Here is a 24,434-nt window from a genome sequence, read left to right as displayed (position 1 = left end):
AGCCTTTGTGAAGATGAAGAGAGAATATAATCTGCATTGCAATTTATTCGAGCAGTTCAGTGCAATGATTAGTATATTTGTGGTGGGAAAATGACTGGAGATTGAAGTAGTAAGAAAACTTGTTATTCCTCTTCAAAACTGTGAACAGAATCAGTTTTCAGTACAAGATCTACCGTGCAAACACCTTGATGCACTTTGTGACCTGAAGAAATCAGTCGAATCCACGCACTACATATATTTTTCCTTTGTTTAATAAAATATATTTGTTTCCTTTGCTTAATAAATGAGTTTCAAAATTTATTATAACAGGCTTATTTTTTTCTGACCTATCGGCACAGTCAAGACTGTTATTATTACTTGTTAAATTTCCATTTAACAAGTAATAATAACAACAACTTCTCTTTGTATTCTCCATGAATTTATTTCCAAATTGCATTCAAATCTCAACTTTGCACAAGATTAAGCACCACCACCATCATATCTGTATGAATATTATACAAATACGAGTATAATACTGTATATCCTGGTTAGCAAAAGGAATTTCTAAATTCTGTCTTAATGCTATGTTTGCACGTCAAAGGATTGAATCAATGAAGATCAACCAGTCTTCAGGAAAATAACTAACAATAAAAAATAAAAACTAAAATTTAAATCTATCAGGTTAATCTCAAATAAAATTCATTTTAAATTGTTTTGATGTAAAATAAGTAACCTTATCTTCCAGAAATGTCTTTATTCTTGTATGCACTTCCGTGTGATTACTCAATACAGGGACACTTAAAGGGTAGACTGCATTCTGTGAACATGGGACTACCTTCCAGAAAGGTCTTCTCCCTCTACCAGATCATAAAGGATTTTTTTTTTCTTGGTGCTTTCATGGTGTATTATGTGGCTAATTCTGCAACCTGAAAACAGGACAATGTTTTCCCCACTTCGCCAAGAAAACTATTGAAAGCAGCTGAATTAACATCAGCATTCATGTATCTAGCTGGGTTTTGGTTTCTAACCTTTTTTCCATATTAAACTAAAGGAGGATAAGTACAGCATTTTATTTCTTGAACCAGAAATCACACCAAAACCAGTTTATCTGAACAGCTGCAAAATCACTCAAGAGAGATTGTACAGAGATTTTAGTAAAGAAAAAATAAATCGCCAAAATCCATTTATTAAGTCTTAAATATTTGCCTTTGCTGTCATGATGAGAACTGCACACTGTAAGTCAAAACTGAAATTCAACTACGGCCACAGTTTTCAACCCCTAGGTGGAAACAACCTATTGTACATGGATCCTGAGTATTTTCCAGAATAGGTACAGTCGCCTTTTATCAGAGCCCTATAGCTCTTAACAGTTCATAGCTTAAAAACCATTGACTACAGAAGAACAACTAAAATCCGATATCAAACTGAATTCTCAGGTTAGCCATTTGACATTACCTTTTCAACACAATGGACCAACCACTGCTCATCTATGGAAAAGAAATCTGAACAAGAACGCCAAAAGGGAGTTGCAGCTAGATTCTGCGATATGTCATGACAGCCACCCTTACTCTGATGTGAATTTACTCAAGAGTGACACACCCACACTTGAACTGATAGATGTCAACACCCCTTGCCCTCTGGCAGAAATCCCCTCACAAATCTGGTGGAATTATAGCTCTCTGTGATGGTAAATAAGACACTTAAATTCAAAATAAGATATGTAATATAGATTTGATGCTTCTTTTTTCCACATTTCTGCAACTACTAGATTAAAATCTCCATGAAGAATCATCAGTGAGGATGATGAACTTGACAAGAAATTAATTTTTAAGGAACCTGAAGACAAAGAAATTATTCTAGAATAAGGCAATATATATTTTTATATATAAGCGTGTATGTATAGGCATACCTTATGCCTATACGTAGGAGATAAATACATACACATGTGTATAGAAATAACAAAATCCTAGCAGAAAAATCAATATTCAGGGAACGAAACCCAAAAGCATCTAAGGCCAAAGCTTGCAAACACTGGTCTTTGTGACTCACCTCCTGGGGTATGTTCCACGCCATATAGACATGGCTCTTAAATTCATCCATCCAGACTTCAGCCACCCTTAGTGCGTTTCTCCGGACATGAGCAGTTAAATCTTCTGTGTATGGTTTATGTGCTCTTTCAATGTGGGCAATCCTGGAGCAGGGCAGAACCTCAACACTTCCTCCACATTGCCATACCTAGGACGAAAAAAGATTATTCTGCTAGTGAGAGCTCCCTACACCACTGCTGTCCTTTAGTAAATACACTGAAATTGTTTTATTTCTATGCTTGTCATTGTTACAAAGGAGAATAACTACTTGAGACTTATTTGACTATACGGAGGGGTTTTTTAGACAGTTGCGAGAGGAGAGAGTTATTACCTTGACTTACCATGAATTATTACTACTACGTAACTTTACTACAGAATTATTACATTACCAGTAGCCTCTCTTTGCAATCTTCCTGGATCAATTTAGCTATTCTCAAGATTATTAATAGAATTATTTATAGGGCATCCAAAACAATCACGTCTGGGTTCAAGTTTTAATGCCTTGCAGGCATTTCTCGAAGATTGTGCACAGTCCATCTCAATGCATACACGCACTATTCAGAATCTTGAACTAGCCAGCCTTACGTAAAAGGGAAACTAAGCTAATCCACTTTTTAAGATCACTAAGGTTTCAGGTTCTAGGAAGACCGGGAATATAAATGCATCTTATGCTTTGCTTCAAACGTAGCTCAGGAAGGATCAAGTTTATTTCTTTTGAGAAGGAATTAGAAAGACTAAGACTGCATGGTGAAAATGTTCTATGAACAATTTCAACACACACTATTCTTACAGATTATAATTCATTTATAATGTAGGTTACTGTACCTGCTCAAGTGTGTTTCAGTTTTGCCCACTACCGCAGCTGGGAACGTCCATAATGTTAATCGTAAGTATTGCATCCATTTCTGATTTTCTCTCTTTCTGCTTTCAACAAGAGAGAAAACCATCTTGGCAGCCTTAACAGTCAGTGAAGTACTTAAATTATTCTACATACGGGTCCTTTTACTGTGTGTCTTGTATTATGTAAACTTCCTAACAAGGTCAAGGCAGTCCATTCATAATGGCTGAGTGGATGCTGCTCAGGTGAAAACCCAGATGTACTCAAACCATTTGATCCTGCTGAACAAGTACCTCAGTGTCCCAGAGGCAGATGTACTCACTGAGAAGTGACAAAGTTTGCCTTATGATACTGCTAGCAGAGATTCCTGAGGCTTGCTAACCAATACCAAGACAGCAAAAAATGAGAGCGAGCGTGCTCCTTCCTCATACAGCTCATCCAGGAGAGAGTATATTTTGATCTCCCTCCTAGTGGCCGGGGATGTGGGCTGGCAGAACATCATGTTCTGGAGCTGACCTCAGACCCCTCAGGTTTGTCCATCCTATAGGCATATGCTCTACTAAGGAGGCACTTTGTTCAGTCATTCATTTTATATATTTAGACATCTGGCTTGAATACAGCATTTAGGCATTTGGCAGCTCCTGAGACCAGAAAATGTGGCATGGATTCAGAATGTTTACAAAGCCTTTTCTGAACTGGTGCCTAATTGCATTCAGCATATGCTGGGAGAAGAGATAGAGCCTTGGTTTTCAGAGCTCTCTGGAAGATGAGCTATCCCATGAACCTGTACAGTCGAGAAGGGAGCTGAAAAGACTTCAGCATGTCTTTGTGTCCAGAACTCGGAAAACCGCAAGAGTAAATAAACATAACCATTACCAACATCAGGGCAAAACTGAGATGATCACAAATATTTAAAAATAAATGGGCAGTTGATCTGGCACAAGAATAAATAATCTGGAAACAACATTTGTGTCCTATCTTTCTAAATATCATATAAAGTGGGAAATCCAGCTTAACAATCTAACAAAAATAACGGTTTGTCAAACATTTAATTCTAAATGGTTCAGCTACATTTCCTAATAAAGATTAAATGTGAAGTATCATCAGGCTTTGTTCACGCAATGCCTGCTTTCAGTCCAAGCCATTTCTCAGTACGGCATCGACATCCAGCTGTAAATGGTTTCAGAGTTACTCACGGTACACTGTTTAAGTTAGTGTCATAAAAGACAAGGAAGATATAGAGAGGGTCATAACTTAGCCTAGGACAAGACAATTCACACACCCGCATGCGCTGCCTGCTCTGCCTAGCCTTTGCTCATTTTAACTAGGGTAGGCCTCAATCCAAGTCTAACATGTGAACACCAAATCTTTTGTGGGATTTTCAGAGTTAGGTCTGAATGCCATCTTGACAACAATTCACAAAAAAATGTGAGCCAAAAATCCACAGTCTATAATGAACTGAATTTCCAAGTAAATTTCTAGGATCTGAAAATCTGAAGAGCGGACTCATCTATAATTTTAATACTGATTCAGTAATCAGTGAAATCTAATTTGACTTTATAATGAAGTCATATGTGTTTTCAAAACACATCCTGAGATGACAAAGTCTTTAATACAGTCTGTAAATAACAATTACCCACTATCTGAATAAACATCAATTAATCAAATCTGGTGGCCACTCCTTTCTCTCAGACACTGACAGTCTTTGTTCTATTTCCAAAGACTAATTAATTACTCTACAAGAACCACGGATTCACTTAAAAACTTAATGCTAAGAGGGAGTTGTCAGCATAGGTGCTGACAGAACAGGCAGGTTGCATTAAACAGCTTCAAAACCAAATCCTATTATTTCTAAACAAAAATCTCCTGCAATCCCTGAAAATGTGATAAGCATACACCAAAACTGGACTAGAGATACACGCTAGTAGTTTTCATATATCAAGATGAATAAAAGTCCTTTAATTAATGACTTTTTAAAGAGGAAGACACGAGAAACACACGTGATCTGAAGACAGGGGAAGCATAAGTTACAGCGTGTGCAGAGCTTGCAGTTACAGCGCTGCAGAAGCAGCACTGCCCTAAGCTGCAGGCCACAAAGCCTTGCAGAGCACTCGCAGAGTGAAAGCAGACGCAATTCTTTATAAGCGCAGAAAGCCCAATCCTGACTTGCTCAGCTGGTCACATCTAGGACAAGCCACAGTACCTTTCCCTCCCGCAAGCGTTCTTCGCCAGTGGGATTACAGTACGGTGAGAAAGCTCTTTTCTCCAAACGTTTGATCGCACTTAGGGAGAGGCCAGTTGCACAGAAAGAAAATGTAGGTAGGCATTAAAGTGGGATTTTCAAATGGGCATGAAACTCTCCTGGAGTCTCAAAGGACTCTGGATTCCCAACTCCCCAAAACGATGTGCAAAATCTCCAGACAAGGAATGAAGGGCTTTGCTAGTCATACACTAAATATTGAACACTGTAGTGAACAGGATACATGAATACTAAACAGTATAACATCATTAACTGACTGCTACAGAAAGCGTTAGCTTTTTTTAATATTCTTCCCTGACTGTATTTAAATAAGGGAATTTCTTGCAGCTCAGTCAAAAACACCCATCCATTTTTTCTTTCTTTCCTTCTCAGACAAACTGTCCATGTGAATCTGACCGCTCCTAGTTCCCCCCATCTCCTTTACTCATGCAAACAAACCCCTGGTACTCCAACCATTGCGTTGGAGCCATTGTGCATGGCTGGATGGTTTTTCAAGACATCTATGAAGATATAAATCTCACACCAGAAGTGCACAGGAGAGACTCATTAATTACTCTGAACCAACACCTTTTGGTCAAAGACAATTTTTAGATTTTTTTAATTAATATTTTAATACTAAGAAATATATTTTCTTGAAGACTCAACTCAGAGGGAAATTGCAAAGCCTTTTAGAGCAGTTTGTTCTTCATCTAATAAAATTCCTGTAGACAAGAGATTGTCTTTATAGTTGAGAAATAGGAATAGCAATTGAGGGGTCAATTCCTCACGTCTTCACATGTTTCCCCTGTGAATTTCACAGCTCTTTTTTTGCTGTCACTAGGAATCTTTATTCAGGCTTCATCCATAGTGAATAGCACCTTTCTAGTTCTCCAGCACTGTTATTTTATGTGATGGCTATAAATAAATACAAAGGTTTAAAATCAGTGAAGCTTTTCCAAATTATCAGCCATGACTTTAGTAGGAACTCTAAAGATAAAAGATCTTCAAAGACTTTTTTTAACCACATGGAATGGTTTGAAATAAGACATTATATCTCTAAGCATTACTGCAATCAGTAATAATGACAAACCCACTTGTACAAATTGCAAGGAAGAAACCTGATGAATTTCCTGAACTATGGTTAAAAGGAAATGCAGCAGCTTTTCCTGTTGCCCGTGAAGATGTTTTACCCAAGATACCAAGAGGTGGAAATTGCTAGCAACAGTCTCAATTTCCTGCTAAATCCCTAAACATACATATACTCCATATGCTTCCATCATTGTGATACAATAAATAGCAACTCACGCTTCATTCTGTAAAAGCATCAACTGCAAAATGGGTCTCAGGCTTTGCCTTAAGGCCTTAGAAAGTTTTCAAGTGTGAGAGACTGCGTATCTTTGGGAGCACTTCTCATGGTTGCTGTAGTCCCAGCAAGGCAAAAAGTTTGCTTTTCTTTGGAGGAATTTCTTGAGGTTCTGGTCCTGCTGATTCACTTCAAACAAACAGTCTTTTAGAAAAAGACCAACTGGAGTTTCCCTTCCAAAGAGCTCTCAGAATCCACTTCACTGTGTTTTCATGCTCCTTTCCAAGAGTACCTTAGAAAGGGCTCTTTATTCTTGAATTTCCTGAGGAGGTTCATATATTTGGTATAGTCCCAAGCAGGGCTTAGAGGGCTTCCTCCTCTTGAAGGGTTCCTTCATCACTAGCAAAAGTTAGTAAAATTCCTTTAAAAAATTAAAGGTGTAAAGGGACAGTAGCAGTGTCCAAGGCAACTTGTACCAGTTAAAAGGTGAAAGACTAAAGTCAGTGAAGCCTATGACCTCAAGTAAGCAAAACAAGTGGGAGATGGTAGGAACATTAAATGAATACAGCCAATCAAGTTGGGGGGAGGAGGGGGGAGGAGTGGGGGGAATGTCCCTTTTACATCTTAAGTTGTTAGGACTTATGTTGAGAATTTGTTCAAGTTTTAATCACTTCTTACCACTAATTTACTGAAGGTACATTTACATGAAAGCTGTAATTGTGGCCCTACGTGGGTGTGAATTTATGTTCACCAAGGTTGAAGTAGCCCCACAGAGCAAACAGAAAACACGTGCTTCCCATTGGAAGCGCCAGCAAAGCAGGGAACACGTAAAACTGCAGAGAGAACATGGATGGTGGCAACACAGATCAGCTGCAACTTCCACTCTGGTAAAGGAGTAAAGGATGGAAGTACTGGGCAGCCCAGTGGGACGGCACAAGTGAGGCAGCAGTAACGTGCCAAATGGCTTCCTTAAGCATTTTGCAAAGGCGTCAGCCCTAATACTGCTGTGCTGTCATCCCTCTCGGTCCCACCAAAGCGACGGCAGTAGTGACAGCATTTGCACAGCCTTCAGTGTGCAGCAGAGACGGGTGACACACATCCTTAGAAACGTCTAAATCAACCTGGTCATAACTCTTTTTAAGGCATATTCCGTGCACATCTGGAAAATCTGTTTCACTAGACAAAGGGTCTCCATTTCTATTTAGTTTTATTTTTATGTATGCATCCTTGAGTAAAACCTTTTCAATTGCATTTAAACATATTTGAATTTGCATATTTAATCAAAACAATTACAATTCTGAAGCTGATCCCTCTCTCAAATATTTAATTTATACTTCATTATAAAATGATACAAGACATCTTCATTAAAAGTGTTTCTTTTTATCTCTTTAATCACTGAGTGTTCTTTTCATGTTGTGGAAGCTTAATCTAATAAAAAAATAAACCCTACGTGATGCTAAGCAGTTTATTAGCATGTACTGCATTCATTAAATTTACACAGATCACGCAGTTTCTCCGAGAACTGATGTGACCTTGTTTGAAACCATCACTTCATTTCATCTGCAAACAAAACTTTTTAATAATTAAGTGATTTCTCAAAAGGCGGAAGTAATTTCTGGCTTCTGTGAAGTCTGTGAATGACAAAATTTGAAGAAATCGTTAAAGATGCCCTGAAGATAAAAAAAATAGTCAGTGTGAATTAACTACTACAGTGGATACAAAAAAATAGTCACCAATATCTTTAAAATACATTTTGGGGAACAATTTAATGCAATATTTGTGAATCTTGTTAGCCTTTGTCATTACTATTAATTATTTACTGATAGCCAATAATGAGGTTGATGCTGTACAGGCAAGTATGAATAAAATATTTTTATTCAATACCACGAGCTAGCTAAGTTTGTGATCATTTTGGGTCTGCATTTTTACTTTGCTGTCTCGACAGGTGACTGAAGAAAGGACAGTGAGAATGGTCAGACACAAAGGTCACTGAAATCAATGTTCACATTTCCAGAAGCAATCAGTAGGTTTTGAATGGCACCCTGAAAGTTTTTGGATTGTCATGTACATTTGGGTATCTGTCTCTGTAAAACCAGAAACTATACACACTGAATTAAACACGTTAATCTTTATTTAGGTCGTATCTCCACTGAAGATTAGGTCATAATCTTCACTAAATAATCGCAGTAGTGACAATAAGTACTGATGGATTTAGCTAACTTTCCCCAAATTCAGCAAGAAACTGTGCACAGCTTTGCTTATTCCACTGGTCCCAAACAGCTTCGTCTCACAGCAGAAGTCTACCCAAACAGTAGAATTAAACGCAGAATTCTGGCCTGTGTCACATAAACTCAGGATTAGAAAAATCAGAATATAGGTGGACAAGAGAGAAAGAAAATACACTGTTTACTGAAGCTATGATTATGGTTTACTCCCTGCTTCTAGATGCTGAATGGGTTGGAAAAGAGAATCATGCCATTGGCATGTAGCCCTGCAGAGTGGGAAATCAGGGCGGAACTTAGTTTCAAGAGGTGACTGCCTACAGTCATAGCTCAGAACAGTATGCGCAGAGAAATCAGAGACTGAAGAGAGATTTATTTTTTTTTTTAAATTCCTTCATATATTTTACTGAAACTCTGTGAGGTTTTTGAAGACTATTCTACTTCTCATCCTCATACAAGCCCATCATAATTTTAGGTAAACTATCTATTTGTGTGCAAGAATAGTTTTTTTCCGTAATGAAGCTGATAATCTTAATGTGAAACTGTAAGCAACCTACAAAAACACACCCCCACAATCTAAAATACTTTTTAAAAGGAAATAAAAGGCTTTAACATAATTAGCTGCTCTCAATTTTAAAAAGTAAATTATCCCTTAAATCTTACTTTTGAAGTCATCGTTAATTGCCTCATAGGCCTCATTTTACATTAATTGTGCCTTTATAAAACACTCTCATTGAAAAAGTAATACATGAAAAGATTCTTCCCATATTAAATTGTCAGTAGTTTCCTTCCTCTTTTAGCTCATTGCTTCATTATGTACTTTTTAAATTGTTTTGTTCTGCAGGGATTAATTTTGCACCTATCTTCATGAGCTGTGAAACTTTTACAATGTATTGTTAAACTATGTATGTTATGTTGCTGGTTTACAATTGCAGGAACTCCTCTATGCCTTGTGTTATTAGGAGATAACGTGCTTCAGGGGTCACTGAAGGCATATGGCTTCATTCAGTTCTCTTTCAAATGTGTCTGTCGTTGCTAGGCACAGCAAATAACTGACACATACGCTACACTGCCAAGCTTAAGTCATGAATAGGAAGTAAAAGAAATCACTTTTAATCTTAAAAAAGCAGCAAACTGAGTAACCAGATCACCACGGGTTTAGTACTCATGGAGCAACTTTGTGCACTTCCCATCTTTTATATTTTTACCTTTCTCTCCCTTACCACAGCTGTACTTAGCTTGATCAGTCTTGTTAATCTTGCACTAATCCTAAAGACTTCATCAGTACCAGAATACCATGCCAAAATAGAACAGAGCAGAGGAGAGGAGAGGAGAGTATTTTCAGTTGGAAGGGACTTAGAATGATCATCTCATCCAACTGCCTGACCAGGGGCTGACCAGAAGTTAAGGCATGTCATTAAGGGCATTGCCCAAATGCCTGTTAAATACGGGTGGGCTTGGAACATTGACCACCTCTCTAGGAAGCCTGTTCCAGTGTTTGGCCACCCTCTTGGTAAAGAAATGCTTCCTAATGTCCAGTCTAAACCTCTGCTGGCACAGTTCTGAACCATTCCCACATGTCCTATCACTGGATACAGGGAGAAGAGCGCAGCACCTCCCTCTCCACTTCCCCTCCTCAGGAAGCTGTAGAGAGCAATGAGGTCGCCCCTCAGCCTCCTTTTCTCCAAACTAGACAAACCCAAAGTCCTTAGTCGCTCCTCACAGGACGTTCCTTCCAGACCTTTCACCAGCTTTCTTGTTCTCCTCTGGACGCATTCAAGGACCTTCCATCCTCCTTAAATGGTGGGGCCCAGAACTGCACACAGCACTCAAGGTGAGGCCTCACCAACGCTGAGCAAAGTGGGACAATCAGCTCTTTTGACCGGCTGGTGATGCTGGGTTTGATGCACCCCAGGATGCCGTTTGCTCTCTTGGCTTCTAGGACACACTGCTGACTCGTACTGAGCCTGATGTGGACCAGGACCCCCAGATCCCTTTCTGCAGGGCACCTCTCCAGCCACTCCTCTCCCCATTTATACTTGTGCCTGGTGTTACTCCATCCTAGGTGCAGAATTCAGCATCTGGGCTTGTTAAATTTCATCCCACTAATCATTGCCCAGTGTTCCAATTATCTAGAACCCTCTGCAAGGTATTTTGTCCCTCAAGAGAGCCAACAGCACCTCCCAGTTTGGTATCATCAGGAAACTTGCTGATATTTCAACACAACAACAAGTTAGCATGCTAATAATGCAACTCTTGCATCCAGACTGTTGATAAATATATTGAACAGAATTAGCCCTAAAACTGAACCCTGAGGAATACCACTGGTGACCGGTCACCAGCCAGATGTAGCCCCATTCACTACAACCCTTTGAGCTCTGCCCTTCAGCCAGGTCCTTCATCCACTGCACCGTGAACCTGCTCATCCCACAGTTGGACAACTTGCCCAGAAGGATGCTGTGAGGGACAGCCTTACTGAAATCCAGAAAAACTACTTCCACTGCCTTCCCTTCATCCACTAGACAGGTGACCTTAAACAGGACTTCCCCTTTGTGAACCCATGTTGACAGTGCCTGATGATTGCATTATTCTTTAAAAGCCTTTCAACAGTACCCAGTATAATCTTCTCCGTAATTTTTCCCGGAACTGAGGTTAGACTAACAGGCTTGTAGTTCCCTGGGTCTTCCCTCATGCACTTGTAAACTGGAATAACATTGGCTAGCTTCCAGTCAGCAGGGACCTCCCCAGACTCCCAAGACCTTTGGTAGATGATCAAGAGTGGTCCTGCCATAACATCCACTAGATCCTTCAGTACTCTGAGATGAATCCCATCAGGCCCCATGGACTTGTGAATATTCAGCTGATAACAGCTGGTCCCTTACAATTTCAGTGTCCACAAATGGAAAGTCACCGTTCCCACACTCATGGGAACACTCCTCTGACTCAGGGGACCAGGCAGCCCAAAGTCTACCAGTATTATTAAAGACTGAGGCAAAAAAAGCACTGAACGCCTCTGCTTTTTATTCATCCCTATTAGTCAGATGACCATCTTCAATAAGTATCTTTCCAATGTTTTCTTTAAGCCTCCTCTTGCTATTAACGTACTTTAAAAAGCCCTTCTTGTTATCTGAACAACGCTGTCCAGTTTCAACTGTAATTGAGCTTTGGCCTTTCGTGTCTTCTCCCTGTGTATACAAACCAAAGCTCTGTAATCTTCCTGTGAAACCTGACCTTGCTTGCAGAGATCGTAATTTTTTTTTTCCCTCTTGAGCTCCACAAGGAGTTCCCTGTTCAGCCAAGCTGGTCTTTTGCCCCGCTTGCTTGACTTAAGACACAAGGTGCTATGACACATGTAAAGGTATTTGGCCTTTACAGTTTTGACGCAAACGTGCTGGATCCATCCTGGTGTATCCATCCCAGCCATCTACTCAGTTCTGTTACACCACAACAATCTCTTGCTCTCCCACACTGGTCTTTCTCTAATCTTTGTTAGATTACTAAATCAGTCTTGCAGTACTAAAAACTCTCCATGAAATTAAGTTCTAGAGAGATGTCACCTCAGTATCATGTTAAAACAAATATGAAATCTTCACAGACTAGGCCACGAAGAACTGTAATATCAGAAGCTACAATGGCACTGCTACCATGCCATGACTTGAAGTGCAGAAAGATATTAAACATAAGGCTATCTTATAATAAAGCCCTAATTAATTTGCATCTCACTCGAGTCCACTGATTTGTAAGTGCATATTGACTTAAACTGTTTTACTTCTTTCCATACCACTATAAATAACAATTTCCTATCATAAAACATCAAGATGTCTATATTAGTGCCCAGTTGGCAACACACAACCACACAGGCACAACCAGAGAAAAAACATCTGTGAGAAATCTCCAAGCGCCTCATCCTCCTTACTTGTAGGGAATAGTTACGCCACGTATTAGCTGATGCTGTATCAATCATTTGCTTTCCTGTGGGAGCAGCTAATAAAATGTTCTCTCCCCAGAAAGAGCAAAAACACAAAAATGATTCACTGGTAATGTTGTCTGTATAATTGCACATGCTGTAGCTGCAGGTTACCTGCTGAGGCATTCGTGGGCGAAAGGGGGGGAAAAAACCAATTATTCCACTGCAGGTTTGACACAAAACCAGAAAATGCCACAGAAAGCCAGTTTCTGTTGATGTCATGACTGACACCCATTTGGAGGCATGACAATTTACTTATTTTTTTCCCAACAGAGTTTTTTTTGTTTTTTTCTTATGGAATTACAACTCTGTAAATAGAGAATTCTAGTCTGTGTCATCTTGGAATTCAGGTTGTTAACACAATGAGGCAATAATTCTGGCCACACTGAGAAGCCACTACTGGTTACACAGGGCGCTAGGCAAGTACTTGCACTGTACTTACACTGCCAAAGAATCATTTTTGTCTTGGTGAAAGCGTGGACTATGAAAAGCATTGGCTACATCTTGTAAGAACTAACATTTGGGTCAATCTTTACAAATTTTTCTTGCAGAGTTCAGTCTAGAAATGTTCCCTTCTGAATTCACAAAACGGATAAAAATAAAATAGACATGTCTATTCAAAGTTTTAATGTAAAGTTAAAAGACAAATCACTATCTTAAAAAGCAGTATTTAAATGTTATCTAAAAGTAGCAACTAAGAACATGCTTATTCTTGCAGTTCTCAGCCCTTCCCTTCAACCTCATACTGTTGAACAGCACCTGTGATCATACACTAAGGATGTTTTCTGTACAGCAAATCATCCCCTACTAGGAAGGGCTATGGTCTACTTATTAAAATAAAGTTAAAAACAAGGCTTTAAGACCACGGCAAGTGAAAAAATGGGGGACATCTGCATTCATTTTCCTGAAGGGAATTTAGGGAAGATCTACTTTGCTCAGTGGAGTGCCATGAAAGGGGACCCGGCAGCAAGGACAAAGAGATGCTGTGCACACATGACACATCCCACTGCTCACTCTCTGTGCAAACAGTCCCGCGATACAGCAGCTCGGCGAGAAATGCCTTCACTTTCCTTGTTCCCTCCTAATAATTTCTACCTCTTGGCACACCAGCCTCTCAATTTTCCTAACACAACGGTTTGTGAGGCAGCATGGTAAATCACAAACTGATTAACATTAAAATTAACCCTGCAGTTTAAAAAAAAGTTACAATGTAAAGGTTTACTTCTGAACTGGAGGTGTTCTGAGACAGCAGGTATGGGGCAGCCATTCCGACAACTATGCTGGCAGAGCCAAAGCACGGGTGTGCTGCAAGAGTCAGACCAAGAGGATGGCAAGAAGAAGGATTCCTCTAGTTCTCCACCAACAGAAAAAGCGTCAGCTTCATGTAAGTTCTATAAACAAACCACCAGACTAACAGGAAATTAAGCATATCCATTTATTATAATGTTATTTTATTGCAAATACAACTAATTTCACTATGGCAACATACCATATAAAAGTAGTGTGCCATACTCAGTCTGAACTATAAACGCCACTTTCCTCCTGGGTCAGCTGATATAAAGTCTTGATATATCACTTAGTGGCAGCAAGATCCGTTCCTTTTCCCTTAAAGCGCTATTACCTTCTAACAAAATCTCCTCCTACCCATTTAACAGGGCCATTATATTCCTGTGAACACAAATTCAGCTGCAAACACAAAGTCTTTGTGACATATGTAATTAGTCCAAGTTAAAGCCTGGGCTTACATTCCCTTGATTCTGATGATGACTTAGTCTGTGACCCGAGGCAAATCACCGAATATTTGTTCAGGCATCCCTAAAAGTGATACAAACACCTTCGTGGTAACAGATATTTGGAAGCTTTATCAAACACATGGGCTGCTTTAAATGACAAAATGATTGCTACAGGCTTGCTCTTGATAGAAAATCTTCCGCTGACTTCAGTAGGAATTGGAATAGGCCTTTAAGAAGCCTACTGAAAATTAGACTTGAACCATCTAATGCAGGATCTAATTGATTGCATCTAATTGATTGCAATGGATTTGTAAGGGCTTCCATAACTACAAGTACTGCTTGTGCAAGCACAACCCAGAAGCAGAGCCCAAGTAAGGGTGAGAAATGCCAGCCTTACGCTCACATTTTGTTTCCGCTATAAGGCAGTTACCAACACAGTTTCTGTTTGGTCTCTTGGATAAGCAATGTGATTCCAGTTTGCCCTCCAAATGCAATCTAGTCCCTTAAGAGCACACTTCAACTGGGAATGATTGAACACACACCAAAAAGAAGCATTATTCATCCTAACGTGAATTTAAGAATATGATTCTGAGGCACAGTAAATGAGTCTTTCAAAAATCACAGATTTTGAAATCACAGACCAAGCTGCTCAGAAAGGATGCTGTCAAGTCTTGCAGCAACCAGCCTGGCTTTATTTTCTTATGGAGCAAACAAATAGCTTTGCAAGAAAATACTTGCTTGAGGAGAAAATACAGCGTTGCTTCTAAGATTCAAAATGCATTCATATTTTGAACTCATCTGTCAGCTTCTAGCTCAAGGCAACAGAACTCCATTAGTATTTATTTAATAATATATGTTTAGTATTTTACAAATGTTATTACACAGCCAGAGACAAGAGTAAAAATCTTAGAAGTTAAAATAATACACCAAATTAGAGACAAATAGAGCTGAGTAGACAAACTAATTCATCAGAGTCAAGAGGATAATCCTTCAATCAAAGACCTTTTTTCTGTGGCTTGTTACGGTTTACCAACAATGGATGCTTCAGATACAGTTGCCAATAGTTGGGGATTTTCTTGCACTCATGTAACACAAATAACTAGATATTTGTACAGATGATGCGGTGACAAAAATACCTCCTGGGAGAGGATACTGAAATAAGTCTCCATTTCGTCAGGGTCTAATTCCTGTCCCCGCACAGTGAATATCCCATCAGTTCAGCGGAAAACAAACCATTTCAACATTTTAGAAGTTACAGTAATGGTTTCTCTAGAATGAAAAGAAATCCTAAATAGGCAGACTTTGCTGCTCAGAACCATCTCAGCTGGGAGATTAAATCTTACCTCACATCACTGAAGATGCAGTTGCTAAAAAAGCAAATGGAGGCTAAGGCTGTGACTCTGTGCACGGGCAGAGAAACAGTGATTTACCCAGTCCTGTCATCACACGATGCTGCAGCATATGAGTTTGGCTCACAGTAGCATTACATCCTCTGGAACAAAATTAGTAATCTAAGGACAGAAAACCACGCTCTACTGAGCGCGTTTAAGATAAACAGGTAGCTCAAATGATCCTAACTCTTGCTGCTATTTCTGTAGTTGAAAGTAACCTCTCCTGTTCCTGTAGGTGCTTCCTCTTACACGCTTATGCATAAAATGTCCCAATGAAAGAATTGACTTCCAGGGCCTAAATATTGCGAAGAACAGGAACAGGTTGTATTAAAATTGCTTAGAAACTCAAGCCATGAAAAAAATCAAGGAAATTTCATTAGACATCAACTCCATCATATTAGAGGATGTGACACACAGCATATTACTTCTTGGCTAGCCTGGATACCAGGTCAGTTTGGGCACATGGTGTCTGCTTCTCCACCCCTACATGAGAACGCGTATTACACAGCAGAATACTAGATGAAGCTAGGTACTTCTTAAAAAAGGAAAACAGCAATGAAAGATAAAGCACAGTGAGCAATACATAGTCATGGATTGGAGAGCATCATTTTAAAATGGAAACATTATTTATTGCACTGGTACTGTAATGTAGTTTTTGTAGAACAGTTAGAATCATAGAATCATAGAATTGTTGAGGTTGGAAGGGACCTTTAAGATCATCGAGTCCAACCTTTAGCCTACCCTGACAAGAGCCACTTCTAAACCATGTCCCTCAGTGCCCCATCTACCCTTTTTTTAAACACCTCCAGGGATGGTGAATCCACCACCTCCCTGGGCAGCCTATTCCAATGTTTAATAACCCTTTCAGTGAAAAAATGTCTCCTAATATCTAATCTAAACCTCCCCTGACGTAACTTGAACCCGTTTCCCCTCGTCCTATCATTTGTCACCAGGGAGAAGAGGTCAGCCCCCATCTCTCTACAACCTCCTTTCAGGTAGTTGTAGAGGGTGATAAGGTCTCCCCTCAGCCTCCTCTTTTCCAGGCTAAACAACCCCAGCTCCCTCAGTCGTTCTTCATAAGGTTTGTCCTCCAGGCCCCTCACCAGCTTTGTAGCCCTTCTCTGGACACGCTCCAACACCTCAATGTCCCTCTTGTAGCGAGGGGCCCAAAACTGAACGCAGTACTCGAGGTGGGGCCTCACCAGTGCCGAGTACAGGGGGATGATCACTTCCCTAGTCCGGCTCACCACACTATTCCTGATACAGGCTAGGATGCTGTTGGCCTTCTTGGCCACCTGGGCACACTGCTGGCTCATATTCAGCCGGCTGTCAACCAACACTCCCAAGTCCTTTTCTGTCGGGCTGCTTTCAAGCCATTCTGCCCCAATCCTGTAGCGCTGCATGGGGTTGTTGTGACCCAAGTGCAGGACCCGGCACTTGGCCTTGTTGAACCTCATACCATTACTTCTTTATTAAGTGATTTATCGTAGGCCTCATAGTTGAAAGCAACGCAAGAAATCTAGAGATGACTATTTGCTGCTGTAGAGACGAAAACATAGTTGAGCAGCAGAGACAGACCATCTGGCCTGAAATCACCTGCTGAATACAGTTTTCCATGTAGTCCTACCCAAAGGAAATGAAAGGCAGCCCCTGGGAGCTGCACCTCTAGGGATAAGTGCACCTGAATGACATGGCCGTCCACCATAACAGGAGAGCACATTTGAAGCAGCCACCTGTATTTTGCCGAGATGTGGTGCATGGCCCCAGGCGTGTGCCAGAAGCAGGTGGCTGAGGGAAGGAGATTTCTTTTCAAGCTTAACATCTGTAGAAATAATACTGTGCTTCCTAGAAGCTCTAATATTGCACTGTACATTAATATTCATCCTGGTATTATCTGGGATATGCTGCGAATTGTAAGAAGAGTTGGTAATAAACTGCCGCAAAATCTGTTCATTACAGCTCAGTAATTTGTTTTGATACAGCCTGGAACACAGATCCAAGTCAGGATAAAGTTAGATGAGGCAGCATGCATTATGCTACCTTGCACACTACAATCTGTTACAGATGAAAGTATTTTATGTAGGTCAGGCTCTGCTTCCCTAGAGACAGACAAAAAGCCATAAGGAAATCAGAGCAGTGCTGGGCCTTTTTCCAGTGATCCAGTCTACTCCAAAGTTTCAATTATGCAGAGATTTGTGTCTCTCTGGTCTTGTCCATCAAAGTACTCTTCTCAATCAACTTCTGCAAGGCTAAGTATAGCAGACTGGACAGCATATATCTCATGACGCAAAACCAGATAAAAACTCCTCACACTCGCAAGGAGACAATAGTTTTGTCAGTTCAAAAAAGAAAAGAAAAATCAAAGTGACACTAATTTTCAACTCATCGTAACACTGAGCTGCAAAATCAGTTTTCAGGAACAGAAGGCGGCTCTCTGGCCCTCACAGTCAGGAGAACGGTGATATTAAAAGAAGCAGTCTTGCATTTCTCTCTGCCTTTCCTTAAAACTGTGCTCTAATGTAACTGAGAAGGGACCTGCCCCTGCTGCAATAACACTTTATATCTGACAGGTGGGAGAAAAGAATTTCTGGAACCCAGAAGTAAAAATGAGTATTCTTTGTTATATCTCACAGTCTCAGCCGAGGATTGTGTATTTTTAAAATAAATTCTTTTTTTTTTGCTATTGTATAACAGCATGCTTTCATTCTGGCAACCAAAAAGCACAAAATACAAGCTTCCACTAACATTTCATAGCAGAAATCAGAGTTTAATTTTCTAACACTTATCATACCATTTTTCATTACCACCTTTCTATCTAAGAATTTCTATTTTATCAAAAACCTGAAAGATTCTCAAACAGAACAGCACTGTATTTTCAGAATGGTATTTAGCTGTGAAGAGATACAGAAAGAAGTAGACGTATCACACACAATACTGCATCTAGTAAACAGGTGAAGAGTCTACGACGGAAGAAGAAAATATGTGCATTTATGCACTTTATTGATATCTTAATTCCCCTCCAGAGGGAAGGCAGCATAAATGCCTATATATTCCAGTTTACTCCACAGTGGTTTTTCTAATTTAAATAAATGAAGTAATACAGAAAGGCTTTTCCCATTACACTGATGAGAAATTATCCTCCTTACTGAGTCCGAGATCATAGGTAACAGGGAGTTCTGGGTATCATGTCTGCAGAATTCTAGCATACTCTTTCTAGCATATTCTTCCTAGCATAGAATAATACCAAATTCTGTATTTGTATCCCTGTCCCAGATAAATTCTTTAAAAAGATATAGGGGCTTTTTCTGTCTTTTTTTCCCTCCCTCCTCAAATACAACGACCTATACTACTACACAGCTGTGGGTCTCCTTTGCATGCCATCATCCATACATTTTTGACTGTTTTTTCCCCTGTAATAAGAAGCACGCTGTATTTTAAATGCAAGCCACCAGTATTGGTTGGTTATGCTCCTTACCCTGATTCCCAGCTCCACATTCTCTCCTCCGTATACTTCCATGCCTTCATCCAGTAAGCCAATCTCTTGGAAATATTCTCTATCTACTATGAAGCATCCAATCAATGCAGGACTTCTGGAAGAATAAAACAGCAGCAACCCAAATTAACAGACAGAATATGAATAATTTTATTATTCAGAAATAGATTATAATTGCTGTGTCAAATGGTGCGTCAAGACAGATTCTTAAGGAGGTGTTTCTCATACAGATTTATCTGGCTTTGTCTTCTCATGTTCTTGATTCTATAGTGAAATAAGCACCATTGAAGGCAAATGGACTCAAAATGATAGGACACACATATTCACCGGAACAGGTAGGATTTCAGTGCTTAGAACACTAGATCCAGGAGGCCCAACTTTGTTTCTGAGGCACCAGCCACTCTAGTCTCTGTCCCTGCTAAGTCCTCACGTTTCTTGTCTGTGATAATTAGCAAGGATATCCAAAGATGCCCAGTTTTGCACGTTTAGCCAGAAGCTAGGTTCTACAGCGAAGAAAACTTGTGTCTACATGCTCACATAAAAGAAAAGATTATTTCTTGAATAGGAACTTCCAGGTCAGGTTTTGCAATACAGAATCAAGAAATGTCTGCCCTTACCAGCGTACTGCAACACTAGTTCATTGTCCTGAGCCAAATTTAAATGTCACATATCTTTACCGAATAAATAAGCTATATTTATGTCATGACCTGAATTAGCCAACCTCTACTATGCAGAGCCAATCTTAAGAAGGTAAGAGTTCAGGCACTGAGAGTACAATTTTACTTTTTTAGATGCAGCGGAGGATAACACAGAGTAATTTAGCCTTTTCATTTTCTCCTACCTTACAATCCACAATAACAAGAAATAAAAATGTCTTTTCTGATTATTATGCTGGTATCAGGAACTCTGGTAACAACAGGATATTAATTAGCAGTACAGGGGAAACCACTCTGCATTTACTGGGAACATTCAAGCTGCAGGAAGAGTAGACATCTGCTTTCAAACAGATTATAGGATGTCTTAATCACAAATTGTACAATTCTACAGAAATCTACACATTCATGCCTTTAACTTGAAGTGCTATAGCGCCCACTTTGTAACAACAAAAGACTGTTTGTGATGTATTTATTAATGAAGAAAATAGCAGCTAATCTCACTTCAAAAACCATGCTTCTTTCATGACAAAGTACTCTTGCTTTTGGTGTTGCTTTTAAAGTATTTTTCAGAGTACCTGCTTCCCTTTTTTATAATTCTAGAAGCATACTGGAGCCATGATAGAAGGCATCAATCAATACATGTGGCTTTTTTTTGGTTTGTTTTAATTATCCAGCACACACATACTGTGTATTGCACTGAATAAAAGGTGCCAGGGAAAGGGCTAGGGAACAAACCTAAACATCCAATATTCATAAAGGACATTCACTCCGCAATCCTCACATAGAACAGAGTTTTGGGGTAAAATGGAAAAGTAGGTTTGCTCTTTATTCTGAGTTTAAATACTTTTAATTTAAAAAGTCATCATAATTAATATTGAAGGTTTGCTTCCCCAGGACTCGGTAGAATACTTCAAGGTATTTTCATGTTAACAGACCTCATTAACACTGAGAACCACTCCTAATGATGTGGAAATTTCCACCCCTTTTTACTTATGTCTGTAGCAAACCTGTGACTTTTTATCTCCTACTTTCCAATTCTGAGGCCTGTTCTAATGACCAGCATGTGGGTCAACGCAGTTCAGGGTGTCTCAGCTGACAACTCACGATAAAAGTTGCCTGCCTGAAAAGACAGAACTACTGGATGAAAGATATCCCTTACACTGACTGCACAGAAACTGATCGGCAATGATGACCCCCTCACGCTGCCACTGCTATTTAAGGTTCTGCTTTGTAGGTGGTGAGAACAGTCTTCATACTTTCTTTCTGCAGAGAGCTAGAGTACAGGCACCAGTGACCTCCTTGGTATGAATGCAGAGCTAGAAGAAAGGCCTGGAATCTCAGCAGAGCTGCTGAGAGGATTCAGAGGCACCTCCTCCTCTCCTGGAGACAAGGGTATTGTTCTGTACCAGGCTAACAATACTCTAGAGAGGATAAGAAAGTACGGAGATAGATTGTACCAAAGCAAGGATCTAATACAGTCTTTGCTCACACACTAGTGTACCAGCATTAACTCCTAGGGCATAACACAGCTGTAAAGCTATGTGACAGTATTATAAAGAATACAGCTGTCACATCAGTTCTGTTTATATAATGCATTTGTAAAGAAAATTCTGTTTCTCGACCATTACCACTAAATTAGCAGGCAAGGCTTTCGGAGAAAGAAGTGCTGCTGAGCATTCAAGTCTACCATTTCACTTCAGCTCTGTGGTTTGCCCCAATTAACAAGGAAAACTATTTCAAAAGATCTACTGGAAACAACAGTTTTCTTGATCTGTAGGGTTGTAGGGGTCAAGGACAAAAGCTGACGCAGACAGCTCAAGGACACTTAACTAATTTAACATGAAATTTAACATTACAGTCAGTAAAACCTATTACATAGCTGAGACCACTCACCATCTGTCATACCTAAATGAGCACTGCCTGCGACACACTAACCTAGGTGACAGTCGCATCTTACCTTATTGGAGCAGTTGTGTTCTCCAGCTTCCACCATGACTTAGGAGGGTTCAGGTATCGGCACCACAGCTCCCAGTCAAACCCCTGCGCTGAGAGGGGATACTCCTCTATTTCAAAATTATCATACTTAATATTATCAAATGATGGAGAAATAACTCTTTTTCTGTTTTCTTTTATCCTAGTGAGCACCGGTTCAGCCCTAAAAAAATAATAAAAAAAACCACGTTATGACTGCATCTGTAGAAGCATAGCACTGATGGAAATAGCAGCTTATACTGTATATTTCAGGAAGGGCAAAGTCTATAGCTGTTACCCATTCAGAGCTCCCTTTGCTTCGAGATGGGAGTTTTGACAGAGCCAGATCTGCCCCAAAATAACATTCCGCAATATTTTATCTAGGATGCCCTTTTATTAACCTTGATGTGAGCTGCTGAATGGAAGAAAATAGTATCTGCATATCAGAGCATTTACACCCTTGCTAATAAATAATGATAACTTCAGGCTCTAGATATTATCAAGGACTTCAAGATCAGAGCTAATAATAGATCTATCCTAGGGACCAAAGCTCTTGCCTTTTACCATCATTTTTACTCAAGAAGAAACAGAGATAGTAAATCCAGACTGAACAAGTTAGAACATGTGGGTTTAGTTCTGAGCTACTTTTCCACAGAGCAGCAACCTCAGTGCCAAAATGACACTTCTTTGCTTACACTGTAGAACATAAAAGACACATAATATTTTTAATTAAAAGAAGATAAATTTGCTCCTATGGGCAAAGGGCTACATTATTGGAGGAGGTTTTTAACATGAAGTTTTCCAATATAGTTTAAATACATTAGACCAGCAGATAAGTTACACTATAAAATGGATCTAGATTATGTTACACAGCACAAATACAATTTTCATGCTTGTGTCCACGATTATGTCTGAATCTTCATTAAAAATATCAGAATGCTAATTCACCCTCTATTTGCAAGATAAACACCGTTCAGTAATTTATAAACAGCGCTTGGAAAAGGTCTCCTTTGGTCAGAGAAATTCAGACGCACATACCATCCCACATTAAATTCCACATGGGCATCAAAGAGAGCGACTACTGGTGCTGTGGCTACTCTCCATCCACTAACTCGAGACCGAATCAGCCCCTCTTGTTTGCTGTGTCGAACCACCTTGATGAAACCAGGCTTACGGGCATTCACTTCATCAACATACTTCTTTAGTTTCTCCTTGAGTTCTTCTGTGGAAAGGAAAGAATTAGAAGTTACCAAGAAGTATCAGCTCAACAAGATGTAAAAACCTGTTCTTTCAGCAAAACAGGAGTCTTCACACACGGAAATACTCCCTTTCGATTTAGCTACTAAGAATTCTCGAATTGTCAAGTCTAAAAGGAGGCAAACAAAAAGTAGAAGGATCATAAATTATATAGTAATAAAAAATTCCAAGTGTAACTACTTAGCCTACACAACTGACATCAGAATCCTACCACTGTTTAACATTAACATGCCACAAAATCCTCAGTCATGAAGTATCATAGCTACAGAAGTGCATATTATGTTACTGTAGCAACAAAAAAGCTAACTATCTTATATCTCCATAAAAATATGCCCAAGTATTGTCAATGAACTTTCTTTACCAGTATTTCAAGAAAAATAATTAAGAACAAAATGAATTACCTATCCATTTTCCATTTTTCTTTCTAAACCTTGACAGCTCTTTTCCTTCTCTACTAAAAAGTCCCATGATTTCTGTTCTTTTCTCAGGAGAACAAAGACCAGTAAAAGTACTGAAGGAGAATCATTCCTAATTAAAATATGACAACTTTTTAATCAACAGCTATCGTATCTATGGTTTAGAGACCATTACATGAGAAAATCCAATAGGTAGATCTGAAATATGCTGTTCATTATTATTACTAACTGAATACGCTGCTCACAATTACTCCTATGTTCTATTTATGTTATGGTACCACTCAGAATTCCCTTGGTGTTATTAAGCTCCCTTTCTTCCTAATCTCTCCACAAATCCAGAAATATCTTTGCTGTGATGCAGAATAATGCCCCCGTGGTAACGATGCTAAACTGGATATCATCAAATCTGCATTAAAAGCTCAATGCTGCCTAGCCCTTTCTGTGAAATCTTGAGCAAGCCACTTAACTTCTCCATAATCAATTCCCCTTCTTTTCACTCCATTTAGACTTTACACTCTAGAGAACAGCAGTTTTCTTTTTCCCTGCACTTGGCCAGTACCTATAGCCCTGGGGCACTGAGCTGAGGGGAAGTCACGTCAGACAAGGGATGGCACCAGGGCCCAGCAGAGGAAGAAGCAGCACCCAGTAGTCAGTAGTGTGGGTGGGAGTACAACTTCTGTCATGTTGGCTGGCCCAAAATGCTTCCCAATTAAATACAATAGGATTTTTCTTGAGACTTTCTCTTCAATTGTCTTGCTGGCATTAGCGGTGCAATCTGCTCCTAGCTACACATCAGGGGGACATTTCTGCATTGAGCCCAGTTAGCTTCTCAACAGGATAAGCCAAACACTCTGAGAACTGATCACCTCAAACAGGTCTGGA

At 39.7% G+C, this 24,434-nt stretch overlaps 1 protein-coding gene across 5 annotated transcripts in view; it reads right to left on the bottom strand.

Moving 5' to 3' along the window:
• GALNT18 (polypeptide N-acetylgalactosaminyltransferase 18) overlaps positions 1-24,434 on the bottom strand; it is a 248,148-nt gene that overhangs the window by 54,858 nt on the left and 168,856 nt on the right. For all 5 annotated transcript variants that reach the window (XR_010070678.1, XM_063331769.1, XM_063331772.1 and 2 more), the window contains exons 5-8: positions 22,918-23,101; positions 21,866-22,063; positions 19,235-19,349; positions 2,029-2,214 (exon numbers count right to left, since the gene is read on the bottom strand). Coding sequence is in view for 4 of the 5 variants with exons in the window: in XM_063331769.1 (XP_063187839.1) it covers positions 2,029-2,214; positions 19,235-19,349; positions 21,866-22,063; positions 22,918-23,101 (683 nt within the window). In the remaining variant the exon portion in view is untranslated. The remainder of the gene's footprint in view (positions 1-2,028; positions 2,215-19,234; positions 19,350-21,865; positions 22,064-22,917; positions 23,102-24,434) is intronic.

Source organism: Chroicocephalus ridibundus, chromosome 4, assembly GCF_963924245.1.
Source record: "Chroicocephalus ridibundus chromosome 4, bChrRid1.1, whole genome shotgun sequence".
Classification (NCBI taxonomy): domain Eukaryota; kingdom Metazoa; phylum Chordata; class Aves; order Charadriiformes; family Laridae; genus Chroicocephalus; species Chroicocephalus ridibundus.
Note: the sequence above shows the minus strand (reverse complement) of the source record. Positions and strands in the feature narration are given on the sequence as shown.